Raw genomic sequence first — 16047 nt, forward strand, 5'->3', positions numbered from 1 at the left:
GGCACAGGAACCAGCTCGGCTGTGAGCCCGTGTGTGCCCTGGGCATGGGGGAGGGGTGTCCCCTGTGTCCCTGCTGTCCCCTGTGTCCCTCCCATCCCTCCTGTCCCACCCCAGCGCAGGAGTGTCAAACCTCCCCGCTTCTGCCCAGCAGGAAATTCCAGGTTTTTTGCAGGATTTTTTCATTTGACACACAGCCAGAGTTCCAAACCTCTTGCTTCCAGGGGCGGGAAGCTGGGCCCTCCTTGGGCCGGGGAAGTAACACACTGGAAAAAAAAAAAAAAAAAAGAATAAAAAAAAAAGTTTATTTATTTTCCCTTCCAAAACAGAGCCGTGGGGTGGGAGGGGAAGCCCTGGACAGCCCCAGCAGCGCCTGCCCACACTGGGGCACATCCAGGGCTTGTGGGCAGCCACGAGTGGCTCCGGGCACAGGGGGTGACACGGTGGCCACGGTGGCTCCGGCCCCTGACGCTCCCGCTGCTCCCTGGCCAACAATAGCCGCCTTCCGGCACAGCCCCGCTCACTTTCCTGTTTTCCCTCTTGGAATGTGGGGCTGCAACAGCTCCTGGAGGCCCCACAAGACTGTGGGTCCTGCTGGAGGCGGCGGTGTGGGGACAGGTGACACCCTGGGGACACAGCAGGGGCTCAGCATGGGCGGGTCCTGGGCTGGGACGTGGGGAATTCGCTGCTGCCGGCCCCACCTCACACCCCTGGGACGCTGGATGTGATCAGGAGCAGAGAGGGAGCTCAGATGTGTCAAAATTCGTGTTTCCCTGAAAAAAACCATTCTGAAGGCCTGAGTTGTGGTCTGTGAGCTGCCAGCCCGGCCAGGGGCTCTTTGCACTGTCCCTGGGCACTGTGTCCCACAGCTGGAGCCACCAGCGCAGGGACCTGGGGGCCAGGCTGGGCCCCAGGGGGGGATTTTGGCTGTGCCCTGTGCCCAGCAGGAGAGGGAGAGCCCCGGTCCCGTGGGGGAAACACGGGTGGTACACTGGGATGAACACGTGTGCAGGCACAAAACAACACATGGTCACATGTATGTATGTGTGTGTGCTCGTGCAAACACCCCCGGGCCCATGCTCTGGCCTTGCACACATGTGTGGTTTTGTGCACATTCCCTGGCAGCCAGTTCCACAGGGAGCTGGGAAGGGAAGCCTTGGGAAGAGGAGCCTGTCCCGGTGTCCCTGTGCCCAGCGCTGGAAACCTCCCCTTGAGTGTGCACTGAGCGTGTGCCACCAGCACGGGAACAAACATGCCAAGGTCACGCCAGGCCACACGGGGAGCAGGGGTGGGCACTGAGCACACACTGGGTGTGCACAGAGGGCATGGTGATATGTGGGGACACGCAGGGGACACACAGGGGACACGCAGGGGACACGCAGGGGGCACGCAGGTGACGCCACACGCAGCCAGCACACAGCACACGTGGCACACACGGTGAACACGCTGCCACTGGCCCAGCTTCACACGGTGACAGGGACCCCCACGGGCCGGGCGAGCCCCCAGCCCAGCCCTGGGCAGCCCCCCAGGGCTGTGGGCCCCGGCTGTGCTGCCCTGTCACTCCCGGCTCCATGCCCTACACGGTGGTGGGCACGATTTGGGAAAGTGTGGCTCCTCAGGAGCCCCAGGAGGGGAAGGGACCGTCCCTGTCCCCCTGCGGACCCCCCACCACTCCCCCCCCAGTCCGGATTAGCGGGGAGCCCTCATTAGCAGCACCAACAAACAAAGGCCGGGCAGGCCCGGCCTGCGGGACGCAGGAGGAGCCGTGAGGGCCTGGAAAAGCAGGAATTTCGGCGGGTTTTGGGGGGGTGGGCAGAACCCCACTCTGGGGACCCCACACCGGGCTGGCACCGGGGTTTGGGGCGATGCACATCCCCCCAAACACCCCCAGCAGCGGGGAGAGGAGGGTGGGGGGCAGAGCAGGGCTGGGGCCGCGGTGCTGGGGGGGTCCGGGGGTGCCGATGGTGGCGGGGGGGCCGGGGGTGCTGATGGAGAGGGGAAGGGTCCAGGGGTGGCATTGGGGTGGGGGGGTCCGGGGGTGCCGATGGCTGAGGGGGGCCGGGGAGTGCTGTGGCAGTGATGGGGGTGTCTGGGGGGGCCAATATCGGCGATGGGGTGTCTGGGGGTGCCAATGGCAGTGACAAGGGGGGTCTGGAGGTGCCGATGGCACCAGGGGTGGCGATGGCCGCGACGGAGGGTTCCGGGGGTGCCGAGTGTTAGAGGGGGCTATGGGGGGTGCCGGTGGCTGTAACGAGGGGGTCCGGGAGTGTTGGTGTCTGTGACGGGGGCTCTGGGTGCCGGTGGCAGTGACGGGGGGGCCCGGGGGTGCCGTGCTGGTGACGGGGGGTCTGGGGGTGCCGGTGTCTGTGACAGGGGGCTCCGGGTGCCGTGGCGGTGACGGGGGGGTCCGGGGGTGCCGGTGTCTGTGATGGGGGGGCCCGGGGGTGCCGTAGTGTGAAAGGGGAGGTCCGGGGGTGCCGTGGCGGCGGCGGGGGGGTCCGGGGGTGCCGGTGTCTGTGATGGGGGGGCCCGGGGGTGCCGGTGGCGGTGACGGGGGGGTCCGGGGGTGCCGTGGCGGTGACGCGGGGGTCCGGGGGTGCCGTAGTGTGAAAGGGGGGGTCCGGGGGTGCCGGCGTCTGTGATGGGGGGGCCCGGGGGTGCCGTGGCGGTGACGCGGGGGTCCGGGGGTGCCGTGGCGGCGGCGGCGCAGCCAATGCGCGGGGCGGGCGGTGAAGTCACCGCGGTGCCGCAGCCACCGGCCCCGGCGCAGCCGCTGCGCGCAGCGAGCGCGTCTGCTGCGAGCCCCCGCTGGCGTCACACGGCGCGGGGGGGACAGCGGCACACGCGTGGGGAGGGGCTCCCACGGGGTCCCCGCGCCGGGAGGGGGGTCCCGCTCCCCACCCTGCTCCCCACAGCCACGGGTGGCCCGCGGGGACAGAGGGACGTGACCCCCTGCTCGTTCCCCCCACCAGTGCAGGCCGGGCTGAGCTCTGCCCCACTCGTGACCTGGGGGGCTCAGGGGGACCCCCCTCCCCTGCCACCAGCGTCCAGAACACGGAGACGGAGTGGCCTTGTCCCGGTGCAGGGGGGTCCCCAAGAGGTGTCCCTGTCCCCATCCCTGTGCCCAAGTGTGTCCGAAGGGGGAGGGGGGAATTGGGGTGCCTGGGGAGGGGGGATTGTCCCCTAAAATAGTGCAGGGGGGTCTGAGGGATGCGGGGGCTGCCCGCCCCCACCCCTGCACCCTCACTGGGTGCAATTTGGGGGGGGGACTGGGGGTGTCCCTGTCCATGGGTGCAGCACAGGGGGGTGACAGGGGGGTGACAGGGGGGTGTCCCTGTGCCTGGGTGCAGCACAGGGGGGTGACAGGGGGTTGTCCCTGTGTCTGGGTGCAGCACAGGGGCGTGGGAAAGGGGTGCAGCACGGGGGGTGCCAGGTATGGGGGCGCAGGGACCCTTCCGAGGAGTGTCCCCACTGCACAGGAGGGTGCCGGGGGGGTCGCGCTCCCCGGAGCAGCACAGGGGGGTGTCCCGGTGCAGCGAGGGGGGTACCCGAGGGGGGTGCGGTGACCCCGGAGGGAATCCGGGGGGTGAGGTCCCGGGTGGGTGCCCGAGAGGGGGTGCGGGTGACCCCGGGGGGCGTTTGGGGGTCCCCTTAGGGAGGCTGTTTCCCCAGTGAGTGCCCTGGGGGGAGTCTTTGTGTCTCCAGGAGGAATTGGGGTGTCCGGAGGGGGCCTGTTTGCATGTCCGGGGGGACGTTTGTGTCCCCCGGTGCTGCACGGGGCATGTTTGTGTCCGGGGGTGCACTGGGGGAGGTGTTGCTGTCCCTGTGCCCCGGCTCTGGGGTGTCCCGGGGGGGGTGTTTGTGTCCCCGGGAGGGGGGGTCTGTGTCCTGGGCGGGGAACGTTGGTGTCCCGGTGGGTGCCCGGGCAGGGGTGTTTGTGTCCCCGGGGGGTGCCGCGTCCCCGGTGGGTGTCCGGGGGGGGTTTGTGACCCTGGCCGGGGGTGTTTGTCCGCCCGGGGCGGCCTCTTGTGTCCCCGCGGGGTGTCCCCGTGCCGGGGCGCGGCGGGGGCTGTCCCGGGCCGGGGGCGGGCCGGGGCGGGGCCGGGCCGTGCCTATAAAGGCGGCGGGGGCGGGGGCGGTGCGTCCCCCCCCGGCGGCGGCGGAGCGGCGCGGAGCGGAGCGGGCGGCGGTGCGGGCTGCGGTACCACCAGCAGCGGCGGCTCTGCGGGGCCGCGCCGGTGAGCGCCGGCCCGGGGGGCTCGGGGGCGGAACCGGGCAGGCTCCGGGGGGGCCGCAGCCGCCTGACCCCCCCCCCCCCCCGTCCTCTCCCCGCAGGTCTCGGCCACCCCCCGGACTCCCCTCCGGCTCTGCCCGTCCCTCCGCCTCCCTCCCCCCCATCTCCCTTTTTTTTTTTTATTTTGCCGCCCCCCCTCATTTCTCCCAGCAACGCCGCCCCCCGCTCCCCCCCGCAGCAAGATGGTGCAGAAGAAATCAGAGATCCCGGGATTCCATCGCTCCTTCAAGGTAAGGGGGTGCTCCCCCCTCCACGGGGACGCTCTGGGGGGCTCCGGGGCCGGGGTGCCGGCAGGCCCGGGGTGCGCCCGCATCGCTGCATCCCCTGCCCGGGAACGGGGGGGCCCGGCCGCTTCCTGCCCCGCCCCCGACACCCCCCAAACTGAGGAGCTCCGGGGGCGCTGCCACCCAAACCGTGCAGGGCCCCCCCTGTCCCCCCGTGCCGGAGGTCGCGGTGCTCCCGGGGGTTGGGTCAGGGCCTGCCCCCATCCCTCGGGCGGCCGCTGGGATGCTGCAGCTCCCGCGGGGATCCCCTGCGCTGCACTTTCCCCCCGCCCAGCTGCACCCCTTCGCCCTGGTCCGGCAGCGATGTGGGGGTGGGCTCAGGGCCCCCCAGGCCCGGCCCGGTGGGACCGTGCGGGGCTCGATCCCGCAGCGCTGCCCCCCGGGCTGCCCTGGGCCCCCCCAGCCCGGGCCCGTCACCCCCCCCGGTCCCACCTGCCGCTGGCACCTCGGGGGGCGCGGGGGTCCCTGTGGTCCCCCTCCATTCGCTTCCCCCATTCCCGAGCCGCCTCCTGGCTGTGGGTTGGGGGGTCCTTTGTTCGGTTTCGCTCCAGCTCCAGGGTGCGGGGGGGGTCCCCCTAACCCGCCCCCTCATGGCAGTGACCCCCGCTCCTGCTCGGGTGGCCTCTGGCCGGGGTTTGTGTCCCCCGGCGGTGGCCGGGGCTGGAGGCGGGGGGGGACACCTCGGCTGTGCTGATGAAGCCCGTACGCAGTCTCCCATCCCCCAGACCTTTGTGTGGCAGTGCTGCGGCAGCTGGCAGGGCCCCCTGGCCCCCTATTGCCCCCCCAGTGCCCCCCTGTACTTCCCCTGCCCCCCCGCACACCCCGTGCCTCTCCCAGAGGCCCCGTGCCCCCCATCCTGCCAGGGCTCGTTCCGGGGGGCAGCAGCTGCGGGGCGATGCTGCGCTCCCCAAATCCAGGTTTTGAGGGGGAGGAAAGCTGGGAAAACGCAGCACAGGAGAGTTTTGGTCCCGCAGATCCAAAGTGGTGCTTGGTGGGGGGCTGCTCCTGGTGTGAACCCACCCGCCGTTCCCCTGGGACCCCCGGCCCCCCCGGGCTGCAGTAAACAGGCGCCTTCTGGGTCTTTCTGGCGGTGGCCGGGGTTGGCCGTGCTGGGGCTGGCAGCCGGCCCGGGCACCGGGCGGGTTTGGGAACGCCGCTGGAGCTGCCACCTCCACCCAAACAGATTTCATAATCCTGGGGAGGAGGGGGCCCTTTCGCCCCTAGCACTGCCCCATCCCACGGGTGGCTCAGGGGAGCAGGAAGCAGAGGGTCCCCCATGTCCCTTTGGTGCCACTGGGGTTCAGCCTGGGGGAAGGAGCAGGTGCCATGCCCTGCATGGATCCCGGGGTGCAGGAGGGTTTGTGAGGCCTGATCCTGCCGGCTCGGGGGTGTCCTGCAGCCTGCTGGACACCATGTCCACAGAGCAGGCTCCAGCCACTGTGACCTTGCAGGGAGCTGGGAGGACATGGAGGGGTGGCTCGGGTGCCTGTCTTGCCCTGTGACTTCTCTTCCTCCCCCTCCTACCTCGCTGTGGTTCAGGTTTGGGTGGAGATTTGGGGTTGGGTTGGTGTGAGCGGCTGCGGTCCCTCTCATCATCCCCTGTGTGCTGGCCTGGGGCTGGCTGGAGGAGTGACCCTGCAGCACTGTCCCCATCAGGAGATGTGGTCAAAGCCTTCCTCCTCATCCTCTGGCTCTCCCTGGAGCTCTGCTGTGTCCCACCATGAGCTGGTGTCGTGCACTATCGGGCAGCTAGCAGAATGTGTCCCAGGAGCTGGAGCATGCTGGGCTGTGTGTCTGTGCTGGGCTCAGGGTGGCAGCCGGTGGTGGCTGATCCAGCAGCTGCCACCTCACTCCTGCTCTTGGCTCCCACAGGGGCAAAACCCTTTCGACCTGGAGTTCGACCAGTCCAACCACCTGGAGCCCGTCTTCAACTTCGAGTGCCCGCCCCGTCCCGGTGAGCCGCGGGTGCCTCCTCACGGGCTCCCTCCCAGCAGGGCTCCTCCCATCCTGCCCCTGAAGGCTTTGGGGGCTCCCTGGGGGAGCTGTGGGGGGACAGGGATGGCTGACACCGCTGGCTTTGCTCTGGCACAGACATGCCTTCAAGTCAACCCATCGACATCCCTGATGCCAAGAAAAGGAACAAGAAGAAGAAGCGCTGCAGAGCCACCGACAGCTTCTCCGGCAGGTTCGAAGGTGAGCGGGGCTGCTCGGGGACCCCAGGGGCTCCCCGTGGCCTGGGGCAGGGCTGGGCCCTCCTGGTGTCCCCAGGCTGTGTGCAGTGGGGCCAGCAGCTCAGGTGACCTCTTCTTTGCCAGATGTTTACCAGCTGCAGGAGGAGGTGCTGGGAGAAGGGGCCCACGCCAGAGTCCAGTCCTGCGTGAACCTCATCACCAACAAGGAGTACGCGGTGAAGGTAAAGCTCCCCTGCTGGGGCTGCCCTCCTCTCACCCCCTGCCTCAGTTCCCATTTCTGCCCTGCACATCTAGGGCTCTCCCAGCTCCCAGGACCAGTGCTGGCTCAGGACTGTGGCTCTGTGGGCTGGAGGGAAGGGAGAGGGGCAGGGATATGGCAGCGTTGGGCTGTGGTGGTGGCACACCGACCTCTGCCACCACCCAGCTCGGGCTCCTTGGTGACCCCCTTCAGCCACGCTCCTCTCTCTGTCAATGAGGGCAGGCCAGAGACTAAACTAACACTTGGGATGTGTCTGGGGACTGGTGGCAGACAGGGGATGTGGTGTTGGCAGGATGGTCAGTTCCTGCTCACTCCAGAGAGGTCTCTCATGGTGGAGAAGGTTGGGGTGAGGGATGGTGGTCCCATGGCCCTGCACCTCACAGACTGAGCCATGGCATGGGGGCTCTGGGATGGGCCCTGTGTCAAAAAGCAGCCAAATGCTGGGGGAGCTTTGCCTCCCCATCGCTCCATGGGGGCCTTTGGGTGCCCCAGAGGGGAAGCTGAGGCAGCAGGGTGGTGGAATGCTCTGTGTGCCCCAAAGGGCGATGACAGCACCCATCTGCCCCCTCCCTGTGTGGGGTATCCCCCTGTCCACCCTTGGCACGGCCAGGCAGCCCCGCTGTGCCAGCGCCCACTGGGGCACAGGGCCCTTTGCTGTGCCGCTGCTCCGGCGTCACATGGAGCTCTGCTGGCCCCGGCCCCGGAGGGAGCGGCTTGGCACGGCCCTGCCGCTTGGCACCGGCGCCGGGAACAGCCTGTTCTGCTGCCTGAGCCCCGCCCGGCCCCGCGCTGGAGGGGCAGGGGTGCCCCGGCCCCTCCCTGGCAGCGCTGAGCCTCCCCCTCTTTGCCTTCCAGATCATAGAGAAGCGCCTGGGACACATCCGGAGCAGGGTTTTCCGGGAGGTGGAGATGCTCTATCAGTGCCAGGGACACAGGTATGGCAGGGCATCCCCCACTGTGGGCACCGGGAGTGGGCTGGGACCCGGCTGATGCTCGGGACACCCGTGGGCCACAGCCAGGCCGCCCTCTGCCCCCACTCCCTCCCCGTGACCCCGCTGGCCACGGTGGAGCATCCCCAGGGGACGTTCAGTGGTTTGCCATGACGACAGGGCCTCGGTGGCCAAGTTGGAGCCGAGCCCAGCCCCTGCCGCAGAGCGGGGCTGTGTGTGGGGCGGGCCAGGAGGGGCTGTGAGCAATTAGGGAGGAGCAGAGCCCGGCGCTGCAAGCCCCTCTCCCTCCTGGAATTCGGCCAGGGGGGCCCTGGCCGTGTGGTTTCAATCACTGCAAGCCCAGTTTTCCCATCCTGCATCCCTCCCGGGGTCCTGTGCTGGATGGGGCTGTTGGGGGGACCCCAGGAGTGTTTTGGGGGGGATGCTGGACTGATGGATGGTCCCTGCAGAAACGTCCTGGAGCTGATTGAGTTCTTCGAGGAGGAGGAGAGGTTTTACCTGGTGTTTGAGAAGATGAGGGGAGGTGAGTGCAGCCCCGGGGTGGGGGGAGCTGGGGCAGCAGGACCCCCAGGAGCCCCAGCTCTGCTCTCACCTGGCCACAGGCTCCATCCTGACCCACATCCACCGGAGACGCCACTTCAACGAGCTGGAGGCCAGCGTGGTGGTGCAGGATATCGCCAGCGCCCTGCACTTCCTGCACAACAAAGGTGAGCTGGGACGCCCCGGGTGCCACCGAGGACACCCTGGGGTGTGCTGGGCCCTCCCGGGGGTGTCACTGCCTCCCCCCATCCTCCTGCCCAGGGGACAGTGCCCGTCCCAGCACGCAGGGTCAGGCCCGGCTGCATCACAAGGCTTTTTGTGGTGCAGATCCTGTTCCTCCAGTTTGGTTGGGATTCGGGGCCAGCAGCAAATTTTGCCTTTTGCCAGGGTGCAGGCAGTGATTTGGGGTGGGGAGGGAGGGGTCCCTGTGCCACCCCCAGACTTTACACTATAGCAGTCTTGTAGGAGGGGGATTTTTACCCTCATTGGCTCTTTTGCCCCCAGGGATTGCACACAGGGATCTGAAACCAGAAAATATCCTGTGTGAGAGCCCAGACCAGGTGAGCAGGGAGCAGCCAGGGTGGGTGCAGGGTGTGCTGCCTGGGGGGGTGGGCACAGTGGGGTGATTCCTCAGGTGGGGGGTGCAGGAGGGTCCTGCCAGGGACACACACATACACACACCAGGTCCTGCCAGGGACACACACACCCCCCATATGCCACAGCAGAGCGTGGTGTGAAGCATGACACAACCTGGCATTGAGCAGCTGTGGCCTAAAGCACGGCTGTGGTCCCTGGGGGGCTGCCAGCTGTGGCTCCTGGAGGATGCTGGGGGGGTCACCGACCAGTCCTTCCCCTCTCTCCCCAGGTCTCCCCAGTGAAGATTTGTGACTTTGACCTGGGAAGTGGCATCAAACTGAACGGCGACTGCTCCCCCATCTCCACTCCGGAGCTGCTCACCCCGGTAAGCGTGCGAGCCCCCCACATTGTGGGGTCCCCGGGGACTCCCAGCTTCCCCGCAGCCTCCAGGAGCAGGGCTGTGCACGGCCACCCCTGCTCGTCGCTGCTGTGGCGGATGTCCCCCGTCCCCCCCGCCGTGGCAGGCGAGATGCGGTTACATAACGCGGGGGGGCCGGGCTGGCGCGGCGCCCGGGCTGCCGTGAGCCTTAGCAACAGCCCGAGCGCCGCGGCGGCTGCGCCGAGCCTGCCCCGCGATCTGGGTCAGCGCCGGCCGGGGGGCCCGCGGTTCCCCGGCTCGTGGGCCACGGAGGGGGCCGAGCCGCGGGCGGTGCGGGGCGGGCAGCCCGGAGCTCCCGGGTGTCCCCGTGTCGCGTCTCCTGCAGAAAGCCGCGCTCCCTTATCGCCAGCCGCAGGTGCCCCCGCGCGGGGTGCCGCCCTGCACCCCGGGTTTTGGGGGTGCGAACGTGCCGGGGAGGGCGGAGCCGAGCCCGTGCGGGCTGCACAACAGCAGGGCCACAACACCCAGCCCCCTCCTTCCTGCACGTCCGCCTCCTCCCGGGGCGGGATCCGAGCTCCCGGGGTGCCCCGAGTTTCCCCGTTCTCAGCCCGTGGGGGCGGAGCGGGATCAGCTGCGGGTTGTTTTCCTGCGGTGCCATCAGCTGCTGGGGCCGCAGAGGCCCCTCGTCAGGCGGCCTCTCTCGTTACGGGGCGATTATCTGCTGGCTGCAGCTCTTTTCTCCCCTGGTCACGGGGCCTGTGTGGGCTGCGGGTCATGTGCTGGAAAGCCCCAGAGTCCCTGGAGCGATAGGGGAATGGGGCCGCTGGCTCTGCCTCTCCCTGCGCAGGGTTAACTCCTCCCGCCCCGGCTCCTGCGCGGCAGCTCCGCCCGTGCCGCCCGGGAGCAGGCACGGCAGGCTCGGCCCCCCGTGTCCCGTGGCCGCTCCCAGGCGCTGGGGCTGTCCCGCTGAGCCGGTTGGGTGATGACAATGCTGTGGGTCCGGCTGTGCTGCGCCGTGGGGGTTACACCCTTTAGGCTTTATTTTTTTTTTCCTTCGGGGTGGCAGCTGCTGTTTGGTGACCCCAGAGAGGCGGGTCTGTGGCATCCTCTGTGGTGGGAAACCCAGCAGGGTCATGTGGCTGGAGCCAACCTGGGGAGCAGCCATGTCTGCACCTTCCATTCAGAGGTGCAGCCCCGGAGATCTGGCAGGACCCTCCCAGTCCTCCCTGCCCCATTGCTCCCCACCCCTGGGGCTCACCTCCTGCCCCATTGCTCCCCACCCTTGGGGCTCACCCCGCCTGTCCCCGCAGTGTGGCTCAGCCGAGTACATGGCCCCAGAGGTGGTGGAAGCCTTCAATGAGGAGGCCTCAATCTACGACAAGCGCTGTGACCTGTGGAGCCTGGGTGTCATCCTGTACATCATGCTGAGTGGGTACCCCCCCTTTGTGGGCCACTGCGGCTCTGACTGCGGCTGGGACCGGGGTGAGGCGTGCCACACCTGCCAGGTGAGTGGGGGACCCCAGCAGCGCCCAAACCCACCCCCAGCTTGGCTGCAGCCCTCCTGGCTGAGCCCCTGTTATTTCTCTCCCTGCTCAGAACATGCTCTTTGAGAGCATCCAGGAGGGGAAGTACGAGTTTCCTGACAAGGACTGGGCGCACATCTCCTTTGGAGCCAAAGACCTCATTTCCAAGCTGCTGGTGAGAGATGCCAAGAAGCGGCTCAGCGCAGCCCAGGTCCTGGAGCACCCCTGGGTGCAGGGGGTGAGTGTTGATGTCCCCCCCCCGCTCTCTGCTCCCAAAATTCGGGGTAGGGAACACCTGTCTGCACAGTCCTGGCTCTGACTGGCTGCATTTTGTTGCAGTGTGCCCCGGACAACACCCTGCCAACCCCCATCATCCTGCAGAGGTGAGTGTCAGTTCCAGCCCCCGAAACCTGACTCCACTCCTCAGCACTACTGTCTGTTCCTTCTGCCTTTTGGGGACTCTGCCACGACTCTGTGTCTGGGCAGCCCTGCCACTTAGGGTTGGATTTTTTTGGTGTCTGACCAGTCTGGCACGGCCAGCATGTGAGGAGGGACACCTGGATATTTGATCCCGACCTCCCTCCATCCCCCCTGAGCCTGTGCCTCCCCTGCAGGAACAGCAGTGCCAAAGAGCTCACCTCCTTTGCTGCTGAGGCCATCGCTGTCAACCGCCAGCTGACACGGCATGATGAGGACGAGGAGGAAGAGGCGGAGGAGGAAGCACGACCCATCATCATCAAAGCTACCTCACGGGCCATGCAGCTCTCCCCCCCCTCTGAGTCCAAGCTGGCCAAGCGGCGGCAGAAGAGCAGCCTGGCCAAGGCAGTGGCCTCTGGGCAGCACCTGGTGGCCCCGCTGGTCCTGGTGGCCGACCAAGCCTGAGTGGTGCCCCTCACACCTGCTGTACCCCATGTCCCCTCTTCTCCTCCTTTCTTTCTTCCCCTTTCCCTCCCTGACCCCACCATTTCTGGCTAGTGACAAGATCAGGACTCGTCCCTGTGGCTGGTTTCCAAGGTTTTGCTGATCTTGTAGGTCTGGGGGTGGGAGGGTTTGTTTAAGATATTTTTTTTTTTTTAAAGGTATTAAATCAAGTGTGAGGTTGCTTCACCCAGGGCACACTCAAGGACATCTGACAGACACATGGACTTTTGTTTCCCAGCTCTTGGTTTCTCCTCTGACATTTTCCCCCTCCCTGACACCAAAGGACTCTTTGTATCCGCGGCTGCTTTGACGATTTCAGCTCATTTCATACTGTGAACAAAAGACCCTCGGTCGCGTTTTCAACAACGGGAGTTGCGTTTTAACCTCGTCCCTCCCCTCGGAGCTGCAGGTTTTCTCCGATGTTGGGGTAACTCCCACAAAAACCCCTTCCTGGGGGGCTGGGAGGCACCTCCCAGGTGTGGGAGGTGTGGGGAGCCCCTCTGTCCTGTGTTTGGGGGTGTCCCCAGCTCAGCTCCAGGGGGACACAGTGCAGGGAACAGCTCGGGCTGGGGAGAGACGGTGCCAGCAAAGGAGCAGCACCCAACCCACCCTCTCTCCTTGGCATCCTGCTTCCAGAATAAGCTATTCACCCTTTTTCTTTTTGCCCCTTTTCTTTTTTCCTTTCCTTTTTAATTACTGTTGGTTTTAAACTGCCAGCTGTGCTTCTCTACAGGGCACAGAGATGTCTTCCTTTCCTCCCACGCTCCAGCTGGCGGCTCCCTGGGGGATGCACGGGCATCCAGGGCTGTGCTCTTGTGCCAGGTCAGGTGTTGCACCCGGGTTTCGGAAGGGCTGGTGGCTGTGCCCCCGGGGAGGTGCATGGGGGATGAGGTGTTCAGGGTGGCCAGAGCAGGCAGAAACACTCTCTGGGAGTTGTGTGCTCTGTGGAAAGCAGGGACCCCCTTAAAGAGCATCAGGACCTGCTGCAGGACAGCGAGACCTGCCGTGGCTTCAGGCTGGCCCCGAGGCTGCCGTGGCAGGAGGGTTGGGGGGCACAGAGGGTACCCAATGCCCCAGGGGTGCCCGTGGGTGAGCAGTCAGGCTGGTGGCAGCACCCAAAGGCTAGGGAGCAGCCTGGGGACAGCTTGGCATGTGGGGCTAGAAGGTTTGGGGTCAGAGCACCAGGATCTTCAGCAGGGAGAGAGCTGGTGTGGGTGGTCAGGCACGTGCAGCCCTGCTCACGTGTGTTCAGGCGTGCATGGCATTGTCCTTTCCTTGGAGTTCGCTTCAGGGTGGGAAGGACTCAGGATGCTGAGTTGGGGCGAGGCCCTTGGCTGGTTTCTGGGTCTGTCCAGGGGAGCAGGGCCTGTGCTCAGGGCCAGACCGGCCTCCAGATCCCCCTGACACCCCCTGCTCCCTGCCACAGGCACTGCTTGGGGTTGTGCCACCAAGCTGCGCCTGCTGCCAGCCCCAGTCACACTGGGAGGGCAGTGCCCCCTTCACAGCCTCCTCCTGTCCCTTCTGACTCAGTGCTTTGAGCTTTATATTTTGCAAAAGCAGCCTCGCCCATCGTGTGCACAGGTGAGGGTTTGGGAGCTCTGAGCTGGGGAGCAGACTTCCCTGGGTCTTCAGCTGAAGACAGTCACTGTCTCTGGAAAAAAAAAAAGAAAGTTCTCCTTTTTATTTTAAGACTGCTGACAGCAATACTATGCAATATATGTTGTTTTTTGTTTCAGGGAGGTGTGTGTGTTATCTTGGGAGATGATGATCTCGGGTGTTGATGGAGTTTAGGGCAGGGAACATCTTCTCTCACCCTTCCCAGCCTTTCTGCTGACCCTGGGGGGCTGGGGAGGGTGACTTCATCCCCATCCCACCCCCCAAAACTGCCTTGCACTTGTGATCTCCCTCTCCCCTGTGTGTCCCCAGTCCCACTGTGCTGGGTGGGGAGGAGCAAGGCAGTGGTGAGGGGAGACCCCCCCTGCAGGCACCAGGACACCCTGGAGAGGCCTCCTTTAACAGAAAGAAAAAAAAATCCATCTTGATTGTACATTGTTACTTTTTATAGCTTATTTTGTTTTATCAGTTGTAGATAATTCCTTGTTGTCTTATATTAAGAAATACTTGAATGATGTACAGTACGCGATGCCTTGAGCTGGTGTTGTGAAGCTATCATTGATGCTGCACGCTGCAGCCTTTTTTTAAAAAACAAAAAAATCATGGGAAGGGGATGGCAGGGGGATGTCTCCAAAATTTATCTGTTCCCCGTGCTGCTTTTGTTGGCAAACTGAGTTTCCCCTTTCCCCCCATGCATAAGAGCGATCTCTTTTATATCTCTCTATATAAAAGTACTCCACACACTCTGGGGAAGGCCTGGGTGACCCTGCCTCTGTCCCGTGGGTGTCCTTGGCCAGGGATGTGCAGCCAGAAGATGCTGTGGGAGTTTGTGGGAGTTGGAGGATGTGCTGGGAGCATCCGAGCTCGGCCTGGGCTCAGCTTTGCATTTTGGGTGGGGTTTGGTGTGGACCCGGTGCTCCTGGCGTGGTACTGGGGGGTGACCCAAGGCCAGGTCTGTGCATTGGTAGATTCAGAATCTTTAAATGCCTCTAGAGCTGGGGATCGACTGGAAAACCTCCAGCCTGGCTGGTGGCAGCGCTGGGCACCCACAGGTGCCCTGGCAGGGCAGGCATGGCTGGGGACACCTTTGTGCCAGGGCCAGACGTCCCCTCCCCGCTGCCAGCACCCTCCTGGGCTGGTTTCCAGACAGATGCTCCCGTGGTCCAGCACCAGCGACCCCCTCTCGCCAGCACCCTTCTTCCTCCTCTTCCTCTTTCCAAACTTCCCCCCCATAGAGCATCTATCTTGGAAACCAACTTCAAAAAAAAAAATTTTTTTTTTAAGCTGGAAATGTTAAGTGTTTTCGCTTCCTCTCCTTCCCCCCCACCCTTCCTCCAGCCAACTAACTCGACTTAGAACTGGTTAGAAACGTTTACTGTGAAGCTAACTCTTTTTTATCAAACCAGGAGAAACTTTCTCCACTTTACAATTGATGAAGACTGCCAAAGCTGGTTCAACAAGAGTCACGTTAACGCACTGTTGGTTTGTGCAACAGCGGCCTCTGCTCAGGGGCTGGCTGGGAAATAAAAATGAAAATCTAAAAAAAAAAAAAAAAGACAAAAAAAAAAAAAAACAAAAAAAAGAAAAAAAAAGCAAACACACAAAAAGAAGCACTTTACTGTATGTACCAGGTGACCTGATACAGCTGAATTGAAGTTTTCCTTTATAACAATTGTTGATGCCAGAATTTTGTATTCTGTTTTGTAAGAATTTAATAAAAATGCATTGAGACCTATATGGTGGGCAGGTGGCTGTGGCAGGTGGGGCATGTTGCATGGGGGGTTGGGGAAGTGGGTGGCACCCCATCCAGGGGCTCCTCTCCCCCTAATCCTCCCCAACTCTCACTTGGTCCTTCCCAGCCTGGGGCTGGCCCACGGGGGCTGGGTGTGTGGCTGGGGTGGGAGGCCAGGAATAGGGGCTGGCAGAGGCTCAGGCCCTGACTCACTTTTCCCAGAGGGATGGTGTGATCCTCTCAATCCCAATGGGAGCTGGAGGTCACGGGGCAGGACTGTGCTCCCTGCCAGCTGCACCCAGTGGCCTTGGGACTGCCCTGCCACCCCCAGAGACACTCCTGGCACATCTCCCCCACCCCTCCATGGGTCAGGGGGGGACACAGGCAAGAGGAAAGTGTGGTGGGATAGGGAAGGTAGTGGGGACTGGAGGCTGGGAAAAAGGCTGAGCCTTCTTACATTTACAAGGCAAGACCTTGTGGAATTTAAAATAAACATTTTAAATCTTGACTTCTCTAGCCCTGCTGTTATCCTGGGGGATGGAGCTGGATCCCTCTGGGTGTGTTGCCATGGTGCTGCTGCCCTGGCAGAACCCCATCCATGGCACCCCTGCTTTGGGGAATGGGCTGTGGGCTCTGCCGTGGACCAGCTGCTGCTCCCAGCTCTGAGCTGAGAGAGCCCCTCTGCAGCACTGCTGAGAATCCAGGCTCACTGCTTGGTAAACGCTGCAGCTGCTTCTTGCAGCATCTGGATCAGGACAGGATGACACCAGAGGTCTCCCTTCCCTG

At 64.5% G+C, this 16047-nt stretch overlaps 1 protein-coding gene across 1 annotated transcript; it reads left to right on the top strand.

Annotated features, from left to right (window-relative positions):
* The first annotated feature begins 4157 nt into the window (after window positions 1-4157).
* On the top strand, window positions 4158-15264 carry MKNK2 (MAPK interacting serine/threonine kinase 2). The gene is made up of 14 exons (XM_064396352.1): window positions 4158-4235; window positions 4333-4521; window positions 6448-6529; window positions 6667-6768; window positions 6891-6988; window positions 7882-7961; window positions 8426-8499; window positions 8579-8683; window positions 9021-9076; window positions 9382-9477; window positions 10782-10976; window positions 11068-11232; window positions 11334-11377; window positions 11609-15264. Exons 2-14 carry the CDS (start codon window positions 4474-4476, stop codon window positions 11874-11876), a joined length of 1413 nt encoding a protein of 470 aa, XP_064252422.1. The 5' UTR covers window positions 4158-4235; window positions 4333-4473; the 3' UTR covers window positions 11877-15264.
* Window positions 15265-16047: the final 783 nt, after the last annotated feature.

The sequence above is a fragment of the Passer domesticus genome, chromosome 21 (genome assembly GCF_036417665.1).
Source record: "Passer domesticus isolate bPasDom1 chromosome 21, bPasDom1.hap1, whole genome shotgun sequence".
Taxonomy (NCBI): Eukaryota; Metazoa; Chordata; class Aves; order Passeriformes; family Passeridae; genus Passer; species Passer domesticus.